General features: G+C 39.7%; 1 protein-coding gene across 10 annotated transcripts in view; it reads left to right on the top strand.

Annotated features, from left to right (window-relative positions):
* The first annotated feature begins 1,011 nt into the window (after positions 1 to 1,011).
* mfr (ferlin family C2 domain-containing myoferlin misfire) overlaps positions 1,012 to 26,716 on the top strand; it is a 90,105-nt gene continuing 64,400 nt past the window's right edge. For 7 of the 10 annotated variants that reach the window (XM_022790511.2, XM_086978769.1, XM_022790518.2 and 4 more), the window contains exon 1: positions 1,013 to 2,825. In XM_022790511.2, the coding sequence (XP_022646246.1) occupies positions 2,747 to 2,825 (79 nt within the window). In that variant the 5' untranslated portion in view covers positions 1,013 to 2,746. Of the gene's footprint in view, positions 2,826 to 9,367; positions 9,824 to 26,716 lie in introns of those variants that run through there. The other 3 variants (XM_086978768.1, XM_022790513.2, XM_086978770.1) reach the window with 2 other exon arrangements.

The following is a 26,716-nucleotide window of genomic DNA, read 5'->3' on the forward strand; positions in this document are numbered from 1 at the left end:
TCCAGCTGGAAGGAAACTAGTTCTGCAGGAGGGGCGCATGCGCCCCCGTCATCGAGCGCTGCATGGAACGGCAAAGATATACTCAGTCGTTCGCTCGCTTATCTTTCAAAGGAGAGTGCGATGTGTGGAAATGGTTAGTAATGATGATGATGCGAACGATAACAGCGGCGCCGGGCGCCGTGCAGCAGTCTACACAGAACGTCAGGTGCCAAGAGGCCAGAAATGATATGTATATAGTAAAGTGGAAATAAAGTAAGCTGGAAAACCGTCAAACGCGAAAGGTAAACATAAGCCCGAGTAATGGTAGAAACAAACTCTATGGAGCACTTGTGAAGACTTTCGTTATTTTTCAATCGGCCCATCCTTCAACGCATCGCCGTAGACCTTAAGATTGTCGCCCCTTAGTGTTACCATTGCGTTGTTTTGCACGTCAGAGTTGTAGCGGAGCTCGGTTCGCGACAGCTACAGCAGCGGCGACAGCTGCAGCCACAGCCAATGCAGCTGTAGGACAGCGGTGGTGCTCGTGGCGGCGGCGGTTCCAAGGGCCTGTTTGTGTGAGTAGAGTTGTTCGGGGATTAGTGTGTACAGAAGAGGGTGCAGGGTCTTTGTGTCTGGGCATCCACTGTGTCCAACGGTATGTAAGTCCGGCCACAGGTCCGTAGGCTGTGTGAGGGTCTGTTGCAGGGCAGTAGCGGCCGCTGCTGCTGCTGCTGCTCTTGGCGTACGGCGTCGTGTGCCTCGATGTGGTCTGCCCACTGCAGCATCCGCCGTGCACGCCTGCCTGCACCCTACGTTGCAGAGAGAAAGACGGGACCAGTCTGGAGTGTGCGCATACGAAACATACTGAACCTCGCCAATGGGAGTGAACAAGTGCTCGAAATACAAGTGAGAGAGTGAGAGCCGTATATGCATACAGATGGTGGGGAAGAGAGGATTTGGTGAGACCACGCGGAGAGGGCGTCCTCGTTAGGTCCTCTCCCAGTCCTCAAGTTCCATATCCTAACGCGAACCTTTCCGTACGGCCGCTGCGGAAATACCGACCTTCTGCTACTCCACAGTTTTTCTGCTGACAGTGTGTTTGCCTCCTGAACAGCAGTGGGCATGTGCTGCTGTACGCAACAATGGCGCGCAGATTCAGCGGTTACTCTTTGTTCGTGTGCTGTGGCGTTTAGCTGCGTCCATTTTTAAAATTCTGTGGCGGTTTAACTATGCCAGTGAATTTTGTTGATTAAAATACGGCATGCGAGTGGTTAGGTGTTCTGCGAGATGAACGGCATAATTACGCGATAAGATTAAACCATCTTTACTTGATACTTAATGACCTACAGATGGTGATAGTTCCATAAGTGAAAGTTCAAAACCTTTGTTGTGAATTGCAGCTTCGCCTTGTCCGTGAACTCAGTTACGTTATAGCGAAGCAGCTCATACAGATACCAATGGCCGAAAAAAAATAGTTCGTGCGGCTATAACATATAGCCAGGGCGTATTAATCTGCCTACGTTTCGCTTATTGGGTCTCAATAGCTTTTTGACTATTGCGGCCGCTCTGAGTGCACGAAGAACAGGTGTATGCTACTAATGGGGCACCGAGTGTTTGTGTAGCATCTTGAAGTTGAATTTGGGTTGCGCGTCAAACGGTGCGATGTATTCTGAATGCTTCCGCGCAATTTTGAGAACTTGCTCCTTCACTAGGATTGCTACAGCCGTCCTATCAAATGTAGTAACTTGTCCATAGAGTTCTTAACGTGCAACTGACCTAATCACTTGGACGTGTGTAATGTCTGCAGCTATAAGTAGTGGGCACTCCTCCTGGTACAATGCAACGAATAATGAAGATATGGTTGAGGGTGAGATAAGGAAGATCTGGAAATACTGTATTATGTATAGGTGATGCAACAATACCTTAATGGCAACACGGATAAAAACTAGGTGTTAATTCAGCGATTACGCCTGCTGCTACTACTGCTTCTGCTGTTTAGATCTGCTGCTGTGTTGATTCGTTATTTCTGCTGAACACCTGCGAGCCCATCGCGGCGTTGCTCGTGATAATAACGTCTTCCGCTTCAACGAAATCACGATTTTACGAATATTGATTAAAATGACAAAAAGGCGTATATCTCGATGCAGTTATTGGTGCATGAGGCGCTTCTAATTGCCTAAGCTTAATCCTAAGCTATTTAAACGGTTATTGCTCTAATAAGGAGCCGTGACAAAAGTAGGATATAATCGAGCTAAGCTTTACCAACAAGCTAGCTTCCTGTAGTTTTTAACGAAAGAAGCTTAGCAAATATACAGTCATGCAACAGTCGAAAGATGTCCAACGACTTACGTTTTGCTGACAGCTCCCACTTGAATATTCTCGATCTTCTCCACTTAGCAAGACAAAGGCGGCCTTGCGACGCGATAAGTGAAGCGATCGAAAAGAGAGCTGATCCCTGAGCTCATTCAGATAACAACGAACTGTTCAGTCATTCGCAGCGCCAAAAGACCCAATGTAAATTTAGGCATATGAACATTGGGAGACACGTCCGCTCAGCCTTTATCTTTGAACCTCTTTCAAATCGCGGATTTCAGTTACCACGGCTGTTACAATTAATGTTTTTGATACGAATAGTGTTATTACTTATTCAGCATTAGTAAAAACAACAACAATAATAAGTGCCGAGTCAGTGATAAAATCTACCATTTCGCCATTAGCATTTCCACTCATCTTGACCATCTCGCTGGAGTAAGGCAGTGTGAGGGTGATGGCGCTTAAACTTCACCTTAAAAGATTCAACGGCCTCAAAGACCGCAGTGTGTGGCAAGCTCGGGCCACGTTCAGAGGTGCGTATATAGCAAATGATTTCAGTGCGTAGAAAATACTTTCGCGTCAGATGTCCGACCATCAGGAACTGTAACTTCGTAAAAATGTCAAGTTACATGCACAACTTCGAAAGTCGCAATCAAACAAAATATAGGGTGAACGATGAAAAACGTATTATGAGTAGGAAGTCTAAATAGTTCAATAGTCTTCAATGTTGAATGAATGATTTTGGTATAAAATGATAGACAGGACAAAGAAGTAAATCTGGTTCAGATGATGGCATTTAAGCCTTTCAAGTTCACATAATGTATCCACGGTTGTTACCATAACATTTGCTTATTTGACGTTTATACCACAGGTTTTTAACTGATCATTGAGCTACCTATGATGATATGTAAGCGATTGCTGGCGGGGCAGTGAGCTGGCAGCGGTTTTCGTTTGTGGCGCAAATTTGGTGGCGTCGGGATTGGGCTAACCCGGCAGTATGACCATGCACAGAAATTTGCTTTGTTTTCTATTCTAAAGACATTCAGATATAATATAAAATTTCATCCATTCGGCGACATGCCAACGTCTTCATACTGTCTCAATTTCTGAAGGCTGTTTATATTTTAAACGGCGATGTAAAGTATGACCCAGAAGCTATGACGGGCCGTGAATGGCTATGAAAATCCTACAGTTCACACGCCACTGTGAATTTTCATGACATCCATTTAGCGTGACAACAGGCGAATTTGTTTTTGTTTTTTTCTTAGCCTCCTCTGTACTGTTCTTTTTTTTTTTTTTTGTGAACGAGGTACGCGCATGGGTTGCAAAAAGTCGAGGACGAACCATGTAGAGCTCGCAGGGAAGGCAATCCTAAGTATACTTGCACATGTTATATCCTTCGATAGTCTCATTCATTATCGTTCCTGAAAGGTGCGATTTTTAATGTGTTATTAGATTACATCTTCTACCTGTTAGATGCCGAATAGGCCAGAGATGAAGTATTCAAAAGGACTTTTAGGAAAGGGTGTAACGATTGGGAACAGAAGCTTCGGTGCTTACTGTACATATCTACGGTGCGGTGTGAAAACATTTTCTATCGTTAATACCGTAGACGTTTTGATGAATCATGCACTCAGGATACCCATTTTAAGTGTTCCCCCCCAATAGTCTAATGTAAACTGACATGAGCGCCCAACATGTGCGGGAGCTAGATTCGTCAAAATTTAGCTTCTTTTAAATTTCGGAGGTGTCTAATGATCGCAGTACAGCTGCAGTTACATATCCAATATCCTACTTTACACTGAAATATGACTTTCCTTATACCTCGTGACATTTCGTAAGACAAACCGAACAATTTGATCGTACAAAAAAAAATGACTGTTCAGGGAAAAAAAATATTTTGAAACAGGAACATCTCTCACACACTGGCAACACCGGCAAACGTTTTTTTTTTCCCTTCAGGTGAATTCATGACCAACATTTAGACCCGTCATTTAATGACTCTATGTATATAGAAGATTGACTAGTAAAAATATAAAGCAACTGACCAATTCCTAAAGCACCATAAGCGAAACGTATTGAGAATACGTGTATTTCAAAATTGGAGAAATGCGTTTTATTATCTTGTTTGACCGTCTGAGTAACAGTTCGATTGTATAAGTCGTTACCTTCAAGCTATTTACAGTGTAAACGCATTTAAAGATTCAAATGTTCTCTTCAAGCTTAGTTTTCTTTAAAGTTAAGTTCTTCTCTTTAAGTTAAGGAGTGCAACATTGTTAAGTGCGCTTCCCTAACAGGTGGCTGAAATAGCGGAAAATGCCAGAAAATACGAATGAAAATGCATTTTATCCATTTACTCCAACTTTACAAAATGTGTGGTTTTAGAACACTTAGGTTGCTCTCGGCTGCCTCGATTCTGTTGGAACACATGTTACTGAAATTCCAGATACTTTAAGGTTTAGAGGTAAGCCAGTTACGTCGATACGTCGGGTATCTTTCTATGGAAGATTCAGTTTGTACAGTCGTTGTAACTGCATATCAGTGCCTGTCGCTAGAAGACAGGCTCTCTTATAATAGGCCACGCGTTGTCATTTAGAAAATCAGAAGCTATCCAGAAACCAGAAATATGTATACATGTATTTACGTCGAGGTACTGCAGCTTGCGAGCAGCTGCTGATGCTTCTTGTCGAATGTTGTCGTCCCAATGGATGGAATGGAACTCAGCGTGACGTTTTAGCTCTCCGTCTAGTTCCCACCTGGATCACCTATAAAAGCAGGAGGGCTCAATCAGATCCATTGAATTACATTGCATTGAGTCCACACGTACGTATTCTGTGAATTTGCGACTCAATATTTGCGTGTCACCTTTTCTTATTCCGTTTAGTCATGTTTTTTCATGCAGCTTTGCTAGGCATTCCAATTATTGTTTCATAGGTGTTGTTGCTGTTGGCGGTGAGATTGGTGACAATGCGATCTAACTGCGTATCGCAGCAGCTCCTGAGGTTATTCTGCTTCCGCTCAGGGCAGTGGGGGGTAAGAGCGTGACACGGTGTAGAAAGAACGTCGCGTGCTTGCTGAAGCGCTGTGTCCCTGCCCAAAGCAAACACGCGGGGGAGACGCGGCCAGTCGCGATACTGCTGCTGATACAGGCAACGATAACCGGAAAGGAGCTAATTTCAGCATAGAAAAGAAAGAAACGAAGTGCGTACAAAAACCGAATCACACCGGTAAGACGCCGTGTACTAAAGGCGATAGCCAGTTGGGCATGCAGCCAGGTAGCTGGTAGATGGATGGATGGGTAGAGAAATTGAAAGCAGTCTTTATTCTCGACTAAAAGGGGCCCTGCTACTGAGCCTTGATTCCATGGATGTGTGTACCTAAGGTATTCGGAAAACGTTCATGCTAAAACGTACACACATTGAGCGGCGTCCTCTTTAGGCTGTCGCGGGCAGTAAGCATTTGCCTATAGCCATGCGCCTGTTGACCGCTTCTGTATGGAAAAAAATCGATGTGAGTGAAGGCGGTCATTGTCTTCTGAAGGAAAATTTCCTTGAGTAAACAGTGGTTGTGGTGAGAGATCGTAGCTAAAAAAAACAGAGTAAATAGCAGTATCGATTAATATTCGATACTTATGTGCTTCGTGTGCGGTCTACATGTCTGAAGTATAGGCACGCATTGCAGGCCTACATTGACCAGCATTATAATCGTCTGTGAGAAGCTCTTCGCAGCGATCGGTATAGTGAGAAGACGACAGAGAATCAGTGATTAGGGACTACACAATGTACACAGGGCGTACCGATACGTTTCAATCTATCAGCAAACGTACTGGCTGTCTTCTCTCCTTTGTGCTATGAGGCTTAAGTTATGCTAGCCACAGGCGCACGCATTGTCATGATGATTACGATTTCGAACGCTGTTACCCTGACAATGATAATATAACTCATCATTTTCTTTACCGAAAAACTTCTCGTCAATTTTTGCTCCCGTTAGGAAAATTGATTTTGTAATCTATGATGAGCAAACAATAGGTGCAAGAATTACATTTTTTTTTTTTTATTGTAATCGTGCTTGATTTACTAGCACTGGTTTACAGACTGCCTTAGCTTAGAACCTTCGTAGCTTTTCGAGCAGCAACAGCAGCAGCATGTATGATAAGTGATCCGAGCGTCTCTGTTGGAAAAGCCGTAAGCCCGCCTACATATACGGTATTTTTAACCAACTCTTTTACTGTTTATGTAAATTTCCCCATCAAAGGGATTCCGAAAGCGCGGAAAGCCTAAATTTATATTTTCCGATCTTTGAACCGTTATTCCGCCTATCTATTTTCTCGGGTTGCCGAATACACCGAGGCAACCCAGATAGCAAAAAACATCCCTAGGCTTTATTGCAAAAATTGCAGAAAGTACACAAAAAAAGTAGTTTTCCGATTGATATTTAGTATCATGCCCTGACAACGCACTGAGCCAATCGAAATACCTGGACAACGCGGAATGCTAAGCATGACTACAAAAGGAAAGAATCATTAGCGTTTTTCGTAGGCATTCGACGTAGAGATACCAGAAGCATTGCTTTGTAGAAATTTCTCAGCGAAACGATCACTCTTGTTGAGTGAGCCGAATTGGTAAATAGGCCTAATTTGTTACACCTGGAATAACCAACGCCAGGACGGTCACAAGTCAAAGACAATTATATTCAAAACATAATTAAGGTATTGGTATTGAAGGAGCGATTAGGGATCACAAATGATAGCAATTTACATTATATAGTCTATGACTGATTGTTGTCTAATACTGGCAGTTTTAATAACAGTAGCGTTTGTACAGATTTTTGCGAGGTTGCCAACTATCGGTATGACCTGGACGAAATCGAAGTTTGAAGTTATCGTACTCTGCTATTGCCATAAACAATTTAATAGAAAATATTAATTTAGTCATCAACAGTATATTAACGCTAAAATTGCCAATGTTTTGCCTCGGTTTCTTATTATATATATTACTTCTATGCTACGTAGGATACGTATTGTTGATCATTCGATATGCGTATAATTACCCGAATTATTTATATACACCCATTTATATACATCGAAATATATTTAATTGGAAAGACCGATAATTGAGGTGAACATATTGGCCACTGATCACTTCATGGCCACTGGAATGCTCCGAGTGAAAATTATATCCGATAAACTTTCGAGTTAGGCTTCATATGTAGCAAGGGTCTTATGGCAAATAGCCAAGTAACCGGACGCGTATTTGTCCAATTTGGAAACCACTCGTGATTTACTTTAGTACGTGCACGTTACCCCACTGTTACTCGAATAAAGGCGTCGGGCGCCATCGAAATGATAACTGAATTTAGACGTTCTTGCAAATTATGCTCTTAAAGAGTACGCAGAAAAAATGCCGCCCGTTTGAGACAAAGTTGGGGAAATGAGAAGCTTCGGCCAGTATCATTACTGGGTTTTTGTTTTGACCGGCGACCCGTTTTCCTCGTAATCAATCCAGCAGAAAAGTAATTCTTGAGCAACATACGAGCCATACGTATAACGGATTGTGAGAAACGTGTGTTCCTGTACACCCGTGACTTGAAACAGCGGAAGATCTCAAGTCTGCCCCAAAAGGCATTTTTATATACATTAATATAAAATCTCCAGCTGCAGCAAGACGACAGCAATAAAAAATAACTGTTGCCGTTCCAACTACGATGTGGCCTGATCTATCCTACTGCAGCTCATGTCTATGAATGTTTACAGTATATAGAGGCTCAGTAGAGATACTATGCATAGACACATCTTTATTGAGTACGTAGAAAAATGAAATCACCCCCTGGCAACGGATCAGCAAAGAACTGAAGTGTACGTATATTTACTGAATGCTCAAAAAGAGTTCGAACAAAGATTAAAATGTAGGCCTATTCATCCCTTCTTATATATTTATCGCTAATCAAATGAAAAGTTCTCTCTCTATTCCTCGCTATCGTGTGATCTACGAAGTCTGTTCTCTTGTCTGATCAAACAAATAATGCATCTTCTTGAGTACCAGGCTAACGAAATTGACCTATTATAAACCTTGATCTGTAAGACTAACAAAAACGTTGGTCTACTAGAAAACGATAAGTATAAACTATTGGCTAACGACGACTCTAGACAATGTAATATGTGATAGGAGGGGGGGTCTATGCGGTTCGTAGATCACCTATCTAGTACGAAATTGGGCTATTATTAAGCCTCGATGCATGTCCCTTATCTATGAGTATAATAATTTATATATTCATAACTGTCAATCAAGTTACCACGCGACGATGACGACACCGCGGCCGCCTTTAAAGCTTATATAATCAGGGGCCACTGCACAGACATCGTAAAAACCGATTTTTTACATTTGACAATTGAACGCTTTACTACTTCTCGGTTTTTGCATAAACTCTTTCATTCACCCCATAGCACTGCTCTTCGACCAATTTCTAATGAGCGTTGTTTAAACATAATTAGCTTTTTCTTTCCACCTCTTACTGTGTATTGTCTGCTATAAGAGATCGGTCCTCACAGTCAATATCCGCGTACGTCTTTCTCACCCGGTCATCTTCGCCACTCAATGCACATTTATTGGGCACCTATTTATGTAACCTTTGAACGTTGCTCACCATCACCTATGACCTATATGGATATGCTCAACAGTATAACAATACAAGTGACTGGTTGTCCAACTCATCACGAAAGCTTAGTTCCAGTTTGAGCGATGGTACGCTTTAACGATCGACACACGGGGCGAATGTGAGTGTAATGGCGTTCATTTTACAATTCTATAAAGCGGACACCAAACATCGAAAACGTTAACGAGATGCAGGATAGCCAATTGCGAACGTTTTTACTTGAAACATGAAAGTTAAGCGATATAACATTGCGGCGCTCGTTCGTGACGCTTTCATTTTACCATTATTCTATAAGACGCCATTATACTTTATGGTTCCGCATAAATATATACTATCGCTTGATTAAAATTGTGCTTTGCAGATGATCCGAGCCGGCGGGACCAATTCACTCTTTATATGGGCCGACTCCTTTCTTATATTCTTTCCCTTTGCTTGTCATACGAATCGGGCCAATGTCCATTCATGTAAATATATCTACTTCACAGGTTACAAGCGTGCATTACAAAGTCAGTGTCAAGACCCGTGCATTTTGAAACGGGTGGGCTTTTGCCACAGCTCTCAACTCCTCGTTAATAACCTTCGCAGGAAGTAGTCAGCGAACTTCATCTTCTGCTCCACAACTTCACTTTTGTCTTTTAGTTTCAATCCAGTGATTCATGATGCTTCCAATAATGAATCTTTCGCCCGATATAGGATTTATATGGTGAGGTATCTCTACCGCTCTACTTCCAAGGCGGAAGTGAACCGCACGAAATATCTGCTCTTCGAAGTTTTACTGCAACTCACTTGTTGCAAGTCCGGATGGCCCGATGGTAAAAGAGTGAATAGCCTTCAATTCCAGAAAAAGTGCCGACTCATCTTGAAATAAAACAAAAAAAAGGTAAAAGACGCTGCGAAATACCGTAGCATCGCTATAAGATAGTGCTATTTTACGAATTTCAAACTAGTCGATTTAATATCACTCGGTAATCAGCATGCATTGTCTCCTCTTCCACACCACAGGTGCGTATGTATAAGACCCACTACTATTTTTATATTTTTAACCGTTGTGGCTACGTGCACGTTCCATTTATTTTAGCTTCTACTATACTCCGAGCTGTTGCCAATGACAATAGTTCATTAGCATATATTTTTTAAATAAATAAAAGACAGAGAAGCAGGGGGCGCTGAATGTCAATATGTATGATTTGGAGAAATAAGTTTATTGCAAACTCAATTCTTGGATTATTAGTTTTTGTATATTTTTGCATTATTTTTGGACCTTATCGCCAGCTTTGGTTCATTTAAAACGTTTGAGTGCACTTACTTCGATGTGAAAGGAATGACGTAGCGACGAGAACTTTTCATTAAGTTGAATTCGCTCTTTACAGAAACTAGTAGAGTATCTGTAAATAACCTCTAAGTTGAAATTTACAGCGTCATAAGCTTTTGTGGCCACCTAACCAAACAAGCTAACGTTTACCATCATATCGCGTAAAAGGTGTGTGATGTTCATAGCATGGTTAATATTGGATCTATACAGCATAGATATATATGCTTGTGATCCGTTTTATCCCTTTGCTTCTGAGTTGTTAACGAACGGAGTTTAGCAGACTACCAAAGGGTAGGCGAAGCGACGAAAAAAGTGCGCAACAGCGTCTGTTTTTCGTTCGTTTTACATTCGGAAAAGGTAATAGATTATGATGACACTTCGCAAGTGCCACACAGAATACAAACGACACTTGGTAGCATAGAGGCGATTGATTAGGGAAATCGAAAAGACTGGCTTCCTCACGGACAGGTAAGGCCAGAGCGATCATGAACCGGATATAATAGTTACAATATTGCTATAGCGCGATGCAGTGAGCATGCCGATCGAGCGACATCAATACAATGCTGTATTCAACAACTTGGCCTACCAACAAGCGGCTCGTGACGCATTTTGAAGGCAGAGTCGTATCTTTCTATAACCTGCAACAAAGGGGTTGACTGTAAACAACCTTTGATTTAACCTGGCCACACCATATGGAGAATAAGCGTGAAGCCATTCTTCCAAGACGGTTGATTTTGATATCAGCCGGTGACATCGAGCATATGCTGCGCCTTTGTTTTCCATTCCAAACGTGTTGAAATATAGCACGAATTTTTGGCACGCTTTATATATGAAGCTTTAAATGCCCACTTAAACATATACGTGTGTTAAATGAATAATTAGGTTTAAAAATACTGGAACCTTTCTGACAGCTGAGTGAAACAAATTGGTATATGTTGGGTAAATGCGTTTTCGTATGCGGAAGAGCATTAAAGAACTAATACACATTCGCGAGCATTTGTATGTGCTTGCTAATCATAATTTCCCATAATGATTTTGACGAAGAGGGATATTGGTTCCCGGTTGAAAGTAATTTAGCAAAGATTTCTATTATCAAATAATCTTACCATGCGCTCCATTCACTTCAGTGCCGTCAATAATGCAGTACAGTTTAATCCGTACGGTTAGGACGTGACATAATTAACTTCTAAAGTTCTATTAGGTCCGTCAGGGATGTTATAGGTAAATATGTTATTTTTACAAAGAATGGGTAGCATTTTCTTCCAATTTGTGAATGAAATTGTTTGATTCCCTAGATGATTTAAAAAAGTTTAGTAGTATTTCATGTCTACACAATATTCGTGAAGGCCAGTTGATTCTTCAGCTAGCGACTCGGCGTAGGAAGCGAATTAAACCAAAATAGTCGTAGCTGATAAACATATCCGCATCGAATATCTACATACAATGTTAAACAATAAGCAGAATTGTTATCTTAAATAATGTTCCATAGCTCTTCGTACTCACTTCAAATGTTTGATGCTCGTCTACTTTAATTTGGAACCTCATCTTCCTACGTCGTTCCCTAGTTCTCATTCGAATAGTAACCCCACACGCTATTCGCTGAAAAACGTACTTTAGCTTTTCCTAGCCGCAGCCCGTCCAACCCACTTCACCACCAGACCTATTATACAGTTGACGGTAGTTACCGTTCAGCATATAAGCTCTTACATTTGTTGCTAACCCAATCATATTGAGCTTGTCGTCTGATGCGCCGTTCATCATATAAATAGAACTGTACGTAGTCAGCAGCACACTTTTCGAGGGCAGGCACGAGGACGGTACCCTACACACACGCTAATACTTATATACATGCACATAGAGCGTGTCCTGAACTTAATTGCGAACCGTTCTACGCTTGAGCTCGTCTCCTGATAGGTTGAATATCGAAAAGACATTTCATGGCTTTTGGCATGGAGAATTTTGGGTGTCTGGAGATTTAGGCGCCTAGCAAAACGTGGCGCTCCTTGAGGTCATCCCCAAAAGTTATAACAGGGGTAAGTTAGTCATACTAGCAAATACAGCTTTCAAAATCAAAAAATTACATTTCAGCGTAATAATTCTATCGAGATCATAAATTAGCATAAAGGAGAAATAATCGTTGGGTGCAGATCACGATTAAGGCAAGGAGTCACCTTAACTGCGTCAAACCAAGGAGAAACCTGTGTTACGACATAAATTCCGAATAGTCCGCCACTATTCTTTGTCTTTAAGATTCACGACTCAAGGTTTGGATGATTCGAGAGCTGCAACTGCAAAAAAAAGCCCAACGTTATTTTAAAATTGTTGCTAGCGCCCTTTCCCTACTTAATTGCAGTGCCGAGATCCCTGGAAGTGTTGTTGTTACTTAAGGATCGTAGCCGAGTTTATGTGGTACTGTGTAATCGCTTTTGTTTCCTGTGGAAAAATTGTCATATTCTGGTTCAGACAAGAAAACTTATTTTTGATGGATCACCATTTAAGGATAGTACCGCTGACCTTACAGAACCAGCTCTAAAGGAAAAATCACACATGGCTGTTTCATATACGGCAATGTTACCCACTAGACCCTTAAAATAGCTTTTCCGTTAGTATATTTCGAGATCTGTTGTTTAACCCTTAAATCAACACTCAATGTAGCTCCCTATTCTTAAATAACCTATGTCCTTTTGCGATTGAATTTACCAGCTATCCAATTGAGACACGAACGTACACAGACAAATGAACTCAAAGGTGTGTTTGATAGGTCTGAACATATGCGTAGTACATAAGCGGCTTTGATCAACCGAAATTTCCTTTCGAATAGTATAGAAATTGAGTGAAATTTGGTAAAATTATGCTCTAAATAGTAAAATATTACAGATTTATTAGCTAAAAATCCACATCGTTCAATGAGATCGCTCTTGTGAATAAGTTCCTATCATTGATATCATAACTAAATAAAACGTTAGTGGGTGATGCCGTAGAACATTTATGAACTTAGACGATTCATATGACATATTTAAACCAAAATAAATACTTTTCCTAAATAACCTCAAATTTAAACGTTCGACTCGTTAAATTTTTTGGTATGAGAAAAGGCTCATCATAACTTTCGCTTAACCGTACCGCAAGTTAGAAAAACACCTACTTGGTAAAATTTTAAGTTCAGCACAGTCTTTCGGTGGCGTTTTATAATCAGGAGCTTTTTTGGTCAGTGATACCTTGCTTGAACCCTGCAAACATCTACAGGATACATGCCCGGCGTGAAACAAACAACTCTAACGTTACCGTTGCCCTGTAATAAACTGTAAAATAACATGACATGAATACACTATCCCTCCAATATCATACGCCAAACTATAGGTGAAATAATGAAAAAGCCTAGCCATCTACCTATTCTAATATATAATGAATACATAATGTAATCTTTGACTAAAGGCCCAGTTCCTTTTTACATATTTATTAAATGCACATTTGAAAGCTATGCTTTAACCTACCCAATGCGTCTCAGCGCGCTAATGTTCGTCATGGGTATCGAGATGATAATTGTTTACTTGTTCAAAGACACGCAACAGGTAACTACTGAAAATATTAGGGAAATAAAATCTATCACGTCGTTGCCATCGCTTTAAACAAACTTTATTAAGGTAAAGAAACGTGATGGTGAATTGCGTTAGACATTAATTGTTGTCGCCCATGCTGTACCCTAACAAAGCAGTGTTAGCTAGGTTAGCATAGATCTCTATACACAATAATCAACTTTCTCTGCGATAAGCCTGCGACCCGACCCGATTTACCCAATTCATATACCAAAGGTCTAAATTTGGTCAGCGATGCATATTCTGATTTTACGCTCTTTCTGGAGAAAGCAACAAAGTGCTTATAATTATGTACGTTATTCGTCAGAAGTTATCGTGTCATCCCTAGATTTATATAGCAATTTGCGGATGTTTGCCGCGTTTGATATTAACGGCGTTTTGACTGAATGTTGGATAGCTTACGATACTTGGGAAGATGAGAAAAAGGCTTATTCTTACACTGCATTGCACGCCTGCATATCGACGTACACATGTGCATCCGCACTTGTAAGCCGTACAGACTGATCGACATCGAGCCCAGATTTGGGGCGCTTACTTGTGCTGCGATCGCGACCCCAACTGGCTACAATACTATACACGGGATACGATTGTGAACGACTCTAATGTGCTGTTTTCATTGAAATATCCTCAATGGCTAACATGTACATACTGTCAGTTACTGGACAAAGCGAACAGGGATCCTGTAGAATTAAGGGAAAAGCAGAATGTCGAGAGATACGCAATCGTAATTTTATTTTATTATTCATCATAACATTATCCCTACGGATTCCGTTCAGATAATTGCAATAGTGCTTGAATTCATAGACACGTGCGTAGCTGACTAAACTTCTGAGCAGCCGGGCTCAATGGCGATGAACTATTTCGGGTAATTCTTGATCCAATTGCACCACTTGACACTGCACCAGACTGGCGCAGCCTGCACCAGTTGGATCTATTTGAGGCTATCATGTGTGTCGATGTTGTATTTTTTTTCATAGGAGAAAACCACAGGTTCTACAGGACTATCAATAAAATCCACCGTACCTTGGCGTGTTATCTCTCTAGATTTAGATAAGGAAATGCGCAGAAACGACGTTCGCGATCATCAGTTATGATGACTTTCATTAAACAGTAAAACCGATAAGGTGAGTCCATTATAGGGGTGTTGATAAATTACTATATATATGATTGCATTAACACACATTCTTTTGGGTGTTCGTAAGAAGAAGGGCCGCGTATTTTCAATATGTGTTTTCTTTGAATCCTTAAATCCTGACGCTCTCGGTTAGAGTTATACATGTAGAGTGCTTACTTTAAGGAATTTTCTATGATGGGATGCCTTCGTAGTTGTACATAGTGGCCTCTTCAACCATGCCTATTAGGTTCACTAATTAGATGAACGGGTTGCAAGTCGCACAAGACGAGCGCTGGGGCGCGAAGGCGGAACTCATTTATTTCGGCTAACACGCATTTAAAATGCGCTATTTGCTCTTTCTCCGGGCCAACCCACGCCCGGAACGTCTTACAAGTTCCGGCTTTGGGGTCTTTTTGAGCATTATTACCAAAACCGTAAGGTGCGCGTGCATCGCCTCGTAACCACGTAAATTACGTGTCCTTCTGACCGATGAGCTATCAGAAGGCTTCATTAGTGAACCACCAGATTCGTATGAATATTGTATTCCATTACATTTGTTTCATTTCATCATTCATCACAAAATTGCGATTTTTAAAAACCACACGTTCGAATAGGGGTATTGTCGGTAGTGGAATGGCGATGGCTAGTCTAAAATAGATCCACCTTTTGCACGGCCAGATTAGTCTGACAAAATTAGCAGCATTTTTTATGACATGGTAGCAATATAATATCGATTTCAATTTATAAATCAATGGTGTATCTTTTGTTTTGTCGTTCGAATCTAATCATCGACTAGGTGGAAACATAAATACACTCATCGCATATATAGATACACTCGAAATTGTAGGGGCTAGGTTAACAACGGAGGCAACGAGTGAGTGTTTGATTTGGTAAAATAAGAGCGGTCTTTCCTCTTGCATAAATAATGGATTAACGGAAAGTCGGAAAAGAACCTTCTAAACAGGCGTGCGTGCTGGTATTAGAGAAGAATTTTACATTTCTATGTGAATAACGTGTATAAATTATCACAACTCAGCGCGTGACAGACATTTACAAAGTCTAACACTTATTATACACTTTTTTCTGTACCTATTGAATCCCAGGATGGCAGGAGAGTAATATGGCGAATACTACGGAGTCTCTACATTGGCCCATTATGCATTTATCAAAGGAAAATAATTGACGTTAGGATATAATATTAGAAGAATAAGGAAAGGCTGAGAAGTTTGGGGCAGACTATATAATGAACACAATGTTTGGCTGTAGTGAGCAATAAATAAACGCCTCTAATGTCTACCCTTTTTTCCTTTACCAAGATAAGATTTATCTATATCGAAAGTAAGCTATAAATAGCCTCAAAAAGACTGTCCGTTTGTTTTGGTTACCCGACCTAACCTGTGAAAGCTCGCTAGACGAATAAAGAGAAATTTAAATATATAAAAACGTTAGCCCTTTTTGTCTTGGTTTCTTGGTAACCAGATTGATCTACCCTCCATCTGAAACATTTCTCAAATGTTTCAAATGCTTTTTTCAATATTTGCAATATTTGCATTATAACTTGCTTTTTCAATTATTTTGCGTTTTTACTTAGGTCTAGCCCGTGCCCAAGTAAATAGTTTTTTTTTATGCCTGTGCCTGTTTTTGGACGAATTGGCTTTAGCTGTACTGGTCCTCCTTATTACATTTGAGCTAACAAATGCGGTGCATGGTCCACGACGTTGGCCTGCACTACAGCCGTGACGTTATGCGTGCGTTTCCTAATGCTGTGTAATAACGTCCAATGTGGACAAAAGCTATAATAGGTCATTTTCAACGACCTTTTCTTCTACTGGAGCAAGTCACAACATCTCCGTTACTATTGTGTGTTCGCGCATACGTACGTGTTAAAAGACACTATGAAGGTAAGCAGCATATATATTTGGTCAAAAAACCTGGAACATTCCTTAAATCGGCTCGGCAACGTTTTGCAGGTGTCTTGCAATGCGAGTGACTCAATTACCCTCTCTCTGTCTTTAGAAAATCTATTTTTTCCAAGCTAGAACGCAAACAACAAGGACAGCGTTCAGTATTTGTCGAGTTAAAGATTCCTAACATCGAGATATAATGAAACACGCCACTGGTCAGCAATACAAAACGGCCAAAAACATACACTGAATCTTCAGCTTATTTAGCTTAGACTCTTTCGTTCAGCCGGTTCGGTTCCCGTTGAATGAAGAATGATGCAGTCGGTCCATTATAATGACAATAGAATCGAATTGATGACGGAAAAAAGAGTCATGCAAAGCACTTCAGACAAACCCGACAAAGCCTACCTGAACAGAGCACTTACTTTCAATCGTTCATCACGAACAACTAGATCGGGACAGCCACAACGTCTGCTAACTCGCCAGTGCTAGCGCTAAAAGAAAAGATCAGTTTGATAAATCTGAAATCGAACATTACCAAGCCTTTTGTGCTCAAAAAGAAATAGGTAAAGAGTATAAGTAGAACGCAACAAAGAACAACGGCTATTAGACCCTTCTTGTGGCTACTCGCATTAATGGACGGCGCGGCAAACTTAAAAATCAGATAAACAGTTACCATGGAAGATCGTTTTCCTAATATCACTAACACTATGATACGTCGACCCCTAGATCTTCTACATAAATTGATGTCTAATAAAAATAAATTTAATTAAGTTTCGAAGCAAGGAACTAGTATGTCTTGGCTTAATTAGGTGGACATGAAAAAGTTCCATCCAATAACAACGACATCGGTGACCGCAAATTTTTATTTGGCCAATGCCTGACCTCGTCTCTATATACAACCTCGCTAAACTGGTATTTTTTAAACAATAATCTACTGTTCTAAATTATTTTAGGGGACTAGCCAGGGAAGGACGCTGGAAACCGGCCGAAGTAACGCCATTCATCCAACTGGGTTTGTTTCATATTACAGGACCTTCTTTTTTTACGGTGTTCCAACTCCTACGGATTTAAGGCTCACTAACGTAACTTATCTGAAAAGTAACAGCCATTCAAGACACTTCTTGTCGAGAAAATCAAGGAAAGACACACGAGGCCGTGCTGAAAAAATATCACATGCAAAAGATTTGTATGACAATTAAATGTATAAGCCGGTGTGAAATTAATTATATAGATTTTTTAGAATTGGTAACTAAGCCTTGTGCGTGACTTCTATTCGAGTTGAATCAGGCCGTTTAAATAGAAAAGATTACGTTTTTGTGTGCAATAGGACGAAATCGCTTCTTATTGCATATGGGACACTTCAGTGTACAGTTGGAAGTGTACTATATAAGCTGCTATTAAAAATAGAGGCGTTTAGGACAAAAATCAAATACGATAATCGAAACGTTCCCGTGATAGCTTAGTGAGTAACGTATGTGCTTACTAATTTTGAGAACATGTTGTAGTCTAGGCTCAAACGCAGGCATAGACTCAGGGTCATTTCGGGCTGGAAGCCAGCCATATGATCGAATGATTCACTGCTGGCTTATTACAAATAACAACCCAGGTAACAGTTCACCAGAAATAACAAATGCCCGCATTTTCTATGACTAAGTACCTTTAGTCTCTGAAACGAACAGTCTTTTAGCTTATGATCATTTCTCGAGAACAGAACTACGTACAGGTGAAACGTTGGTATAACATAGGCAATGGTCGTCATTGTGGTAGCCTTAGCAAATCTATCCGCAGTCTATCCTATTTTATATCTTTAGATTTTTTATAGTGGCACTCTGCTCGAAATGAGACGGAAATTTTCTTTGTATTATTACCTTGCTGGTGCTGGAATTGAACATGTTCTAGACGTGTCTGTCTCTAGACGATGTCCTTATGGTTGGGTATTTATAAAATGGCTGTCAATTGAAGAACAAATGCTGATGCACTGCGACAATTGTATGTAACTGAATATATCCGTTACGAAAATCGCCGATAGATTTTATATTAGAAAAATCATAAATTAATACTTTGTTGTTATTATATATCGGTTATTATTCAAATTGGAAACTATCAGAAAAGCTGTGAAAATCAGCCAAGCAAAAAATGCATTGTAAATTAATCGGTACCCGAGGACAAATGTATAAAAATTCGCGAATCATAGAGAATTTATGGACGACATGGGATTCGTGGGAAGAAGGTAGTTTACTTGCGTAAAATAGAAATTACGTTGGAAATCTGTTAATCACAGAATAATGTTGAGACAGATATTCCTGGCCACTTTTAGTTAAAAACTGTCTTATTATATCGGATTTCTTAAATTTAATGAAAAATTTTACATGTTAAATGTCTCACCACTTATTCAGCCTGTTCCCTTAAATTACGTTGAGCCAAACCTGGGTCATTGTGACTAACTGAAATAGGAAAATCGACGCTAGGAATTAGTTTTCAGTAACAAGGCTTTCGTGAGGAGAAAAGGGTACTGCGGTGGGATTTCCGCAGACTGAGGGCGCAGGATGCGCATCGATCCTCGCAGTTTGTTACTATTATACTTCACTGCAATGAATCCAACTTTCTAAGACTGAAACTAATATGTATCTGTTTGTACGTAAGAGAATTTTTACCAGGACGCCATTTGTTAATGTACTCGCTAGCGTTTCAGAAACGAACCAATGGGAACGTTAGTACTGCTGATGTTCTATGTGGCTATGGGCGAAATGCTGCTACGTATACTAATATGGACTATATTTTCCTAGGAACTATAATATTGTCAAATAATTCACAAGGCTAACGATAATTCAGTTATTTTTCGGCTTCTGGCTATGGATTTTTCGTTTCTTCTTCCGCGGCACCAGGACAACTGATTAAAGCCTACGACCGAAGTGACCCAAGAGCTACGGGGTTCATCGAGGTGCCTTAAGGTGGAGTGCGTTGCTGATTTTGACGGATTCCGTGGGAAATAATTTGAAGTGACACATTAGGTCTCCCTTTAATCGCTGCCGTTGTAGGACATCATTTGCATAAACCAAAACTATGGCACCGTTCTCTAGTTTTTAGATGTTGCCCAAAATGCCGCACACATATACGCACAATTATAATACAAGCGTATTAAACCAGCCATGTTACGCTGTCAAGTAATCGTTATATCGTATCTGAATCGACACGCAGTGATCTTTTTTCAGGTATCAGCAGGATCACTATCATGTTCACATGACAACGGCTTTGAACGTTTTTGTTAAAAAAAAATATTTGTTCTTGTGAATTAGTTTTTTTTTTAATACTTGGACAAGTGTGCCTTCTCATTCGTCACCTAAATTGGCATTTTTCTCTTTTCTATGCTTATAAGTTGTACGATATTTTAAGGACTACTAAAACCATGACTGTAATATTTCTGCAAAAATGTTAATCTGTACTGCAGTTTTCGACATCGATCCTTACGTTTCACTCAATGACGGCCCCTTCGCTCTGTCAGTATCTCTTCTGTCAAGCTTTAACGCGAGATCTACTGTATACGTGATATGAAAATAACTAGTTTACGTAATCTTGCCTTCGTTAGCGGCTGCAGAGCCGCTAACTACAGAAGCAATAAAGGCTCCGTGGGTCGACGCACATTACGCTAGATTTGTGTCCAGCATATGGAGCGCGTTTACGTCTTACATGTCTACGCCGATGCCACTGAAAGGCTTCTCATTTACCAGTGACCGTTCGTTGTTATCATCGCCTTCGGGTGTAAAAAGTAATACCCATTCGTTTCTGCTCGTGTTCATATGTGACGTCTCTTCGCTGTATGCTTTTATACTGTAAATAAGCGTTTAAGTAAGACCGAATGTATCTCAAAGCTCTAATTTGGCCATAGTTTAGTCGTCTTCAACATCTTCTCAAACTTCAGTCCTTCCCGAAATGTGTTTCTATTTTCGTTGTTATGCGGTTGCTACAAATGAGATTTGAAGTAAGTTCTCACAGTTACGGCTATAGTATCATGAGAGTTGTAGGGTAGACACATTGCAGGTTGGATCTGTATTGGAACCACGTTATTTCAAAGGCAAAACGATATTTTCTGTAGCTATTGCATTTGACGACCGTCGGTCTCTCTACCATACGAAGCGTAGGGTTTATCTCGAGCCGAGCTTGAGTTCCTCGGAAGTTCTACACTGTACCTTCATGACCCCTCCAGACTAAAGGGGGCTCACAGCAATCCGTTGGTAACATTTTCAGTAAGTTCCAGCGCCCGTGTCTCGAGAATTGACCGCTTTATTGGTTTTTTTTTTTTAACTTATTATTGCGGTAAGGCCGGAAAGCATGGCACAATGTGTTGGATAGAAGGTAGTCTCGAACACAACTACCAAAGGCTGACGGCCCTAGCAAATGATGTTCTTCCAAGATGGTGTATTGCTGCGTAGCAGCTGCGTGTGCTTGCTTGTTGGTTCAGTGGGTACCTTTCCATTCCTATTTATTTACGAAAAAAAAAATAGCCTATTTAGACAATAAAAATAAATAAATAATATTTTTTTGGCTTTGGCGTAAGTAACAAAGCACATAAGTATGGCCCAGATAGTGAGTATTGTATGGATTTACTTGCGCTGAACCAGATATAATGGTACTTGGTAATTACAAGGGAAAGGGATTTTTAGACATATCAAATTTGAATATCTTGCTTATTCGACAGCGAACTTGTAAATTAATGAGAGATTATAGTGAAAGAAGCTACCTACTTCATGAATTCCTATATAAATATTTGACATTTTAGGAGGGAAATATATTTGCCCCTTATATATATATATATATATATATAGTAACGTTGACTTCTAGGTCTTATTATTATTATTATTATAGTAGATTATGATGCGAACCCAGTAAACATAGAAAACATGTTGTTTGCAGATGATTTTTTTCAAGTATTATATTTAGTAGTTTCGCACCGTTATCTGTCAGGTTGCACGGAAGATCCAAAAGTCGACGTTGCTGTTTGTATAGAAGGTATAGTGAAATGTTATACCGTACAAAATATCGGCGATGCGTTTGGTAAAGTCTACGGGAATTAAGGCCTTAATGCAAAAGATGATTGACTCAACCCTATAATTACACAATATCGAGCCTGTATATTAATATAGTGGTATTCTATATCGACGTGTCGAGCAGGTAGTGAAAATTACGTATACCCCGTAAGCGTTACATTCGTATTGTGGACACGAGCGTCTGGGTTAACTATCATGGGACTTGTCGTTTCGGTTACGTCAGAAATGTTTCATATTTCATAGGATATTAACAGTTGATAAGGAAATCTTTAGAGATAATTGCACCCAATACAAAATGGTCCAGATTATGGCAGGTAGGTGATAGTAGACAACTGCTGTTTGTTAAATATCTGTAAATTTCTGTTTTAAAACGTTTGCGGTCGGCAATCTAGACGCAATGCGCAATTTAATTGTCTTCAATTCAAGCGAAATCTTCAGACCTGCATAAAGTCACTACGTTGTGCTTCACGTCATCGCCCGTAACGGCAAGTAATTTAAAATGATTTTTTTTCTCTGCACTGCTGCCGTCCTAATATGACAGGAAGATAATACTTTGAAGTGAGGTACTACTTAGAAGTGAGGTAAGGTTGGTGTATATTTGGTAAATCTATGTATGTCTTATGTTTGTGAAAGACCGAACGCGGGTAGTAAGGAGCGCAATACAGTTCTAGATCAGCAACCAATGTTCATTGCACCATACAAAGCAGAGAGATGATCGTACATTAAATGCTTTGATACATAAGAATTGTTCTCTACAGAAATGTATTAGCTCAAAAGCTACTTACGGTAGGGAAACTTACCACTGAACGTCAAGACTGATAATAGCCGTCTTCTAACCAATTCCTTAATGTCATACCATTATTATTATGTAGTTTGTAAGTTTGTTGTTTACTATTCCAAGCGTAACTAAGGCCTGTTCACATCTTATAGTTACACTGTAGCATTTACAATATAACTCAACCGAGTCGGAATACTGAGAGACCACTGCTTAGCATTATCGATTATATATTTGTAACTTAAATATCGACATAACAAACATGCATTATATAAACTTCGATACACAAACAAAGTTTCCGAAGTTTAAAATTATAGCATTCTATTGAGTTACAAGGAGCGTGCTTTTAGCATTCATCGTTAGCTTTAGGGGGCTAAAAGACCAGTTTCGATTTTCTGTACCAATAGGTTGTTGTAACCTAAGATTCCAAAGCCCTCCGAAAGATAGGCACGATAACATGTACCGTCTAACAATATTTGCAATGAAATTGTAAGCTAGAGGCTTCAGAGACAACAGCCATAGAATTTCCTTTAACTATAAAGTAGTTCCCTTAAATTTACTCTACTCTAAGTAAGATTCACTTAGAACATATTATGAAGGTAAGAAAATCCTTTAATACAATAATAGGCCATTATCTACTTCGCATGATAATGAAAGAATAACTGTACAACGAAGAGACATATATAAAATAACGAATTGTCACTTACGAGCATGTAATTTAACATTCAAAAAGGTCAAGAATAGCAATATTAAGCTTTTATCCGCATTCAAATAATATATTATTATAGACTTTAGAGCGCTCGATATGCAAAAGTTATGCAGAACGTCATCATCTATGACACTTCGTATCCAATCGCACTAAACCTAGATTTAAAAGCCTGCTCTCAGAGAAAAGGATCAACAATTTTAGGTCTGAGAAATGCTTGACGAGATAGCCAGTTACCAACACCTTTTCGTTGACAACGGTTCCTACAAACTTCAGAGCCTTTGGTCAGCTTTAGATTATAGCTGAGATTTAGCTACCTAAACATGTATTGCATTTTAATTCAGCTCGTCGAGAGTTTTTAATAGGCACCAAGAACTATCTTCTCAACACAGACTTCCATGTAAAAAAAAATCTATATAAGTGTCGCCTAAGCGAAAGAACTACTCACTCTAGCCTTCTTCACGCCGAAATATCAATTTTATAAAATTAATTATATTACATTTTTACTCAGCTTGTCAAGATCCATCGACTGCTGTAAACTGGTGGTGCTTTTCGTAGAAAAAAATGTTTTGCATTAATTTGGCGATTTTCTCAAAGACCTTCTTACATTAGAGCTTGTTTTTGAAGACAATGTTCATTTAAAGTATTGTTCATATCAGATGCTATAACCTTCCAATTGCACTTATCAGAAATTCATTGGAAAAGCACTTAACGGTAGCTCGAAGGGCATTTTTATTCCACTATTATGTGGAGCAGGCGAACTTCTAAGGGGTTTTCGACAATCTCCACGCCGAAATACCCATATTAGGTATAGAAGCATGTGCACTACTTTGATTCAGTTCAACAAAAGCTTTTGATTACTTCACTCAAGCTAGTTGCCATCGTCAATAGCTTCAATGGATACCTCAGGGGTCGCAGAATATTTTAAACGGAAAGCCATGCTATTATGTTACTACGTTGTTAAACAGGCTGCTACAAATACGCGATGCTGTCGTTGGGCAAGAGAATGCAGGGCACGTTTGTCGCATCGATGCGCCTAATGAGATGCTGGAAATGAAGAAACGCAGCTCCTACTAGTCAGCCACGTCGACTAGAAGAAAGCGGATTGACGCTCCTTCGCCTGTCACGAAGCTAATGGGCAGATCTGGGTCTCCTCAGCAGCAAGGAAAAGAGGGACTGCGAAGCCGGAATAGATGTATCAGAAGTTTAAAGTTAGCCCTTTTCGAGACGCGTACTTTACCCTATAGTGATTCACTATTATTTATTATTACCTTTTCCTCGCCTCAGCTAACCTGTTTAAATTTCCTACGCAAGAACAAAACTAATGATAATAATAACACAATTATATATCCACAGCTGGTTAATATTTGCTAAGCATTTATTGACATGGAAAGCGGGGTGAAACAGCTTCTGAGGATGAGCCGAATGCAGGATTTCTACGACGCTCTACAGGAGCTCGTCTTGTAGGATTTTTTTCTGGAAGAAGTAGTGTCCCTTAGTAGATGAAGTTTATCGTGTGTGGAGAGGGAAGGGCTTATTAGGGTTGGGTAGCGATATCGCAGGATTAGATCAAATCCCTTGATCGCATTGCCGGTAAAAAGAAAACGACTTCGAAGGACACTAGTTGGGAACTTGCCTACCACTATTTTGTTTGGGGGGCAAGTTTGTGCTTACTACATCTCAAGACGTATTATCTGTCCGACAAAATCTTTAGTTCTGCCCTGAGATGGTGGTCTAAGTTTGTGCTGATGTGAACTTATCCAAACGAAAATTAAGCGTTGTAGACCCTCTGGATTTCACCGTCTTGATATTGTTATAATCAATTGCAATTATGATTATTATTCATAGCAAAATCACGATATTACTTTTTACTGGACATTCGTTGGCGGGAGCATAAAAATATGAATTCAACACGGTTTCCCTATAATATACAAAAGCTAATATGACACTATCATCCGTCGGGGACTCGCCATTGTTAAAAAACCGGCGAAAAGCTAAAGAATGCTAAATGGTTGTTATCAAGCCAAAAACAATTCACTGTCAAAAATCACAGACGTCATACTTTTGCGGCAATAAAATAGTTTGAAGTTTAGTCTTTCCACGAAAAATCCTACGGCGTTCATTGTTCTTACCACTTCTTACTGAAGGGTATGAGACAGAAGCGGACATAAAAATGTTCTATACGTGTTTTTACCGCAACAGTATTAAAGAAATGTAACGTATATCGAAGCATACAAACATGCTGTGTCTATTAAATAACATGCGTTTCATGTTTAGCTGCATGTACTGAGCTTTCGAGAACAAGCAACGGCCAATGTGTTTTGGCCTACTTCGCAAAGGAGAGAATATGAAGTTACCGAAGACAGCCATGTTTTCTGCAAAATAAAATTTCCTGCAGTAGGATCTACGCAGTGTTAATTACGACTATAATCGTGACGTCCTTTATGCTTTTGAGCAAATAACGAATATTCTCTATAGTATAACTATTTGAATTGTTTCCTGATAAGATTGATGTCAGGTAAAAGATGTTCGTCATATATATAAGATATAAAACAAAAGTACTGCCTGAATAAAATGCGAATATTGAAATGAGACCACTTAGCCGCTAGAAGTGTAAACTGAAGGTTGGACCCCGGATGAATAGCATCATGTATAACCTTTAGAAACCTTTACAAATTAATCTCTCCATGTCTACACATACCTTATACACTTCGTGCATCGCATACCTGGTAAAAAAACGACGGCAATCAAATATTTTTTTTAATCGAACTTTAATTTTGTTATATTCTTAATCAGAGTTAATCGAGTTGAAATGTTACTAGAGTTTTCAATATGTGTTTTTTTTTTTTTTTTTTTTTACTTTAACTATACATGGGTTCAAAGAAAAACGCTGCCAACAAATCCCGCTGCAAGAAGGTCCTACCAGTCTCAAAATTGTCGTAAATACTGCAATGTCTAGATAGTAGCTTAGGCGACCAGTTGTGTAATCTCTCCACTATCAACACTTAGTTTAGACGCTTTTGACGTCTTTGGGAAATGCTGCATAGGAAAGGCTGTGTGGATTTACCCTTCTGATTTGTACGAATTCGTCAGGTTCAACTTTAGATGATATACTGTATCCGTTAAACTGTACACTGAAAGAGTGAATCTATTATACAATGAAAGTTTTTTTTTTATACAGCGAGAGGTCCTTATACTACGAATTTCAATTAAAAAAAAAGTTGAAATTATGAAGTAACGTAACTCCCATTCAGTTGCTGATTGCTTCTCATTTAAACTGTTAAATCATATATTTTATAGTTTGAACTCTATCCGTAT

This window comes from Varroa destructor, unplaced genomic scaffold, assembly GCF_002443255.2.
Source record: "Varroa destructor unplaced genomic scaffold, Vdes_3.0 BEIS01000002.1, whole genome shotgun sequence".
Classification (NCBI taxonomy): Eukaryota; Metazoa; Arthropoda; class Arachnida; order Mesostigmata; family Varroidae; genus Varroa; species Varroa destructor.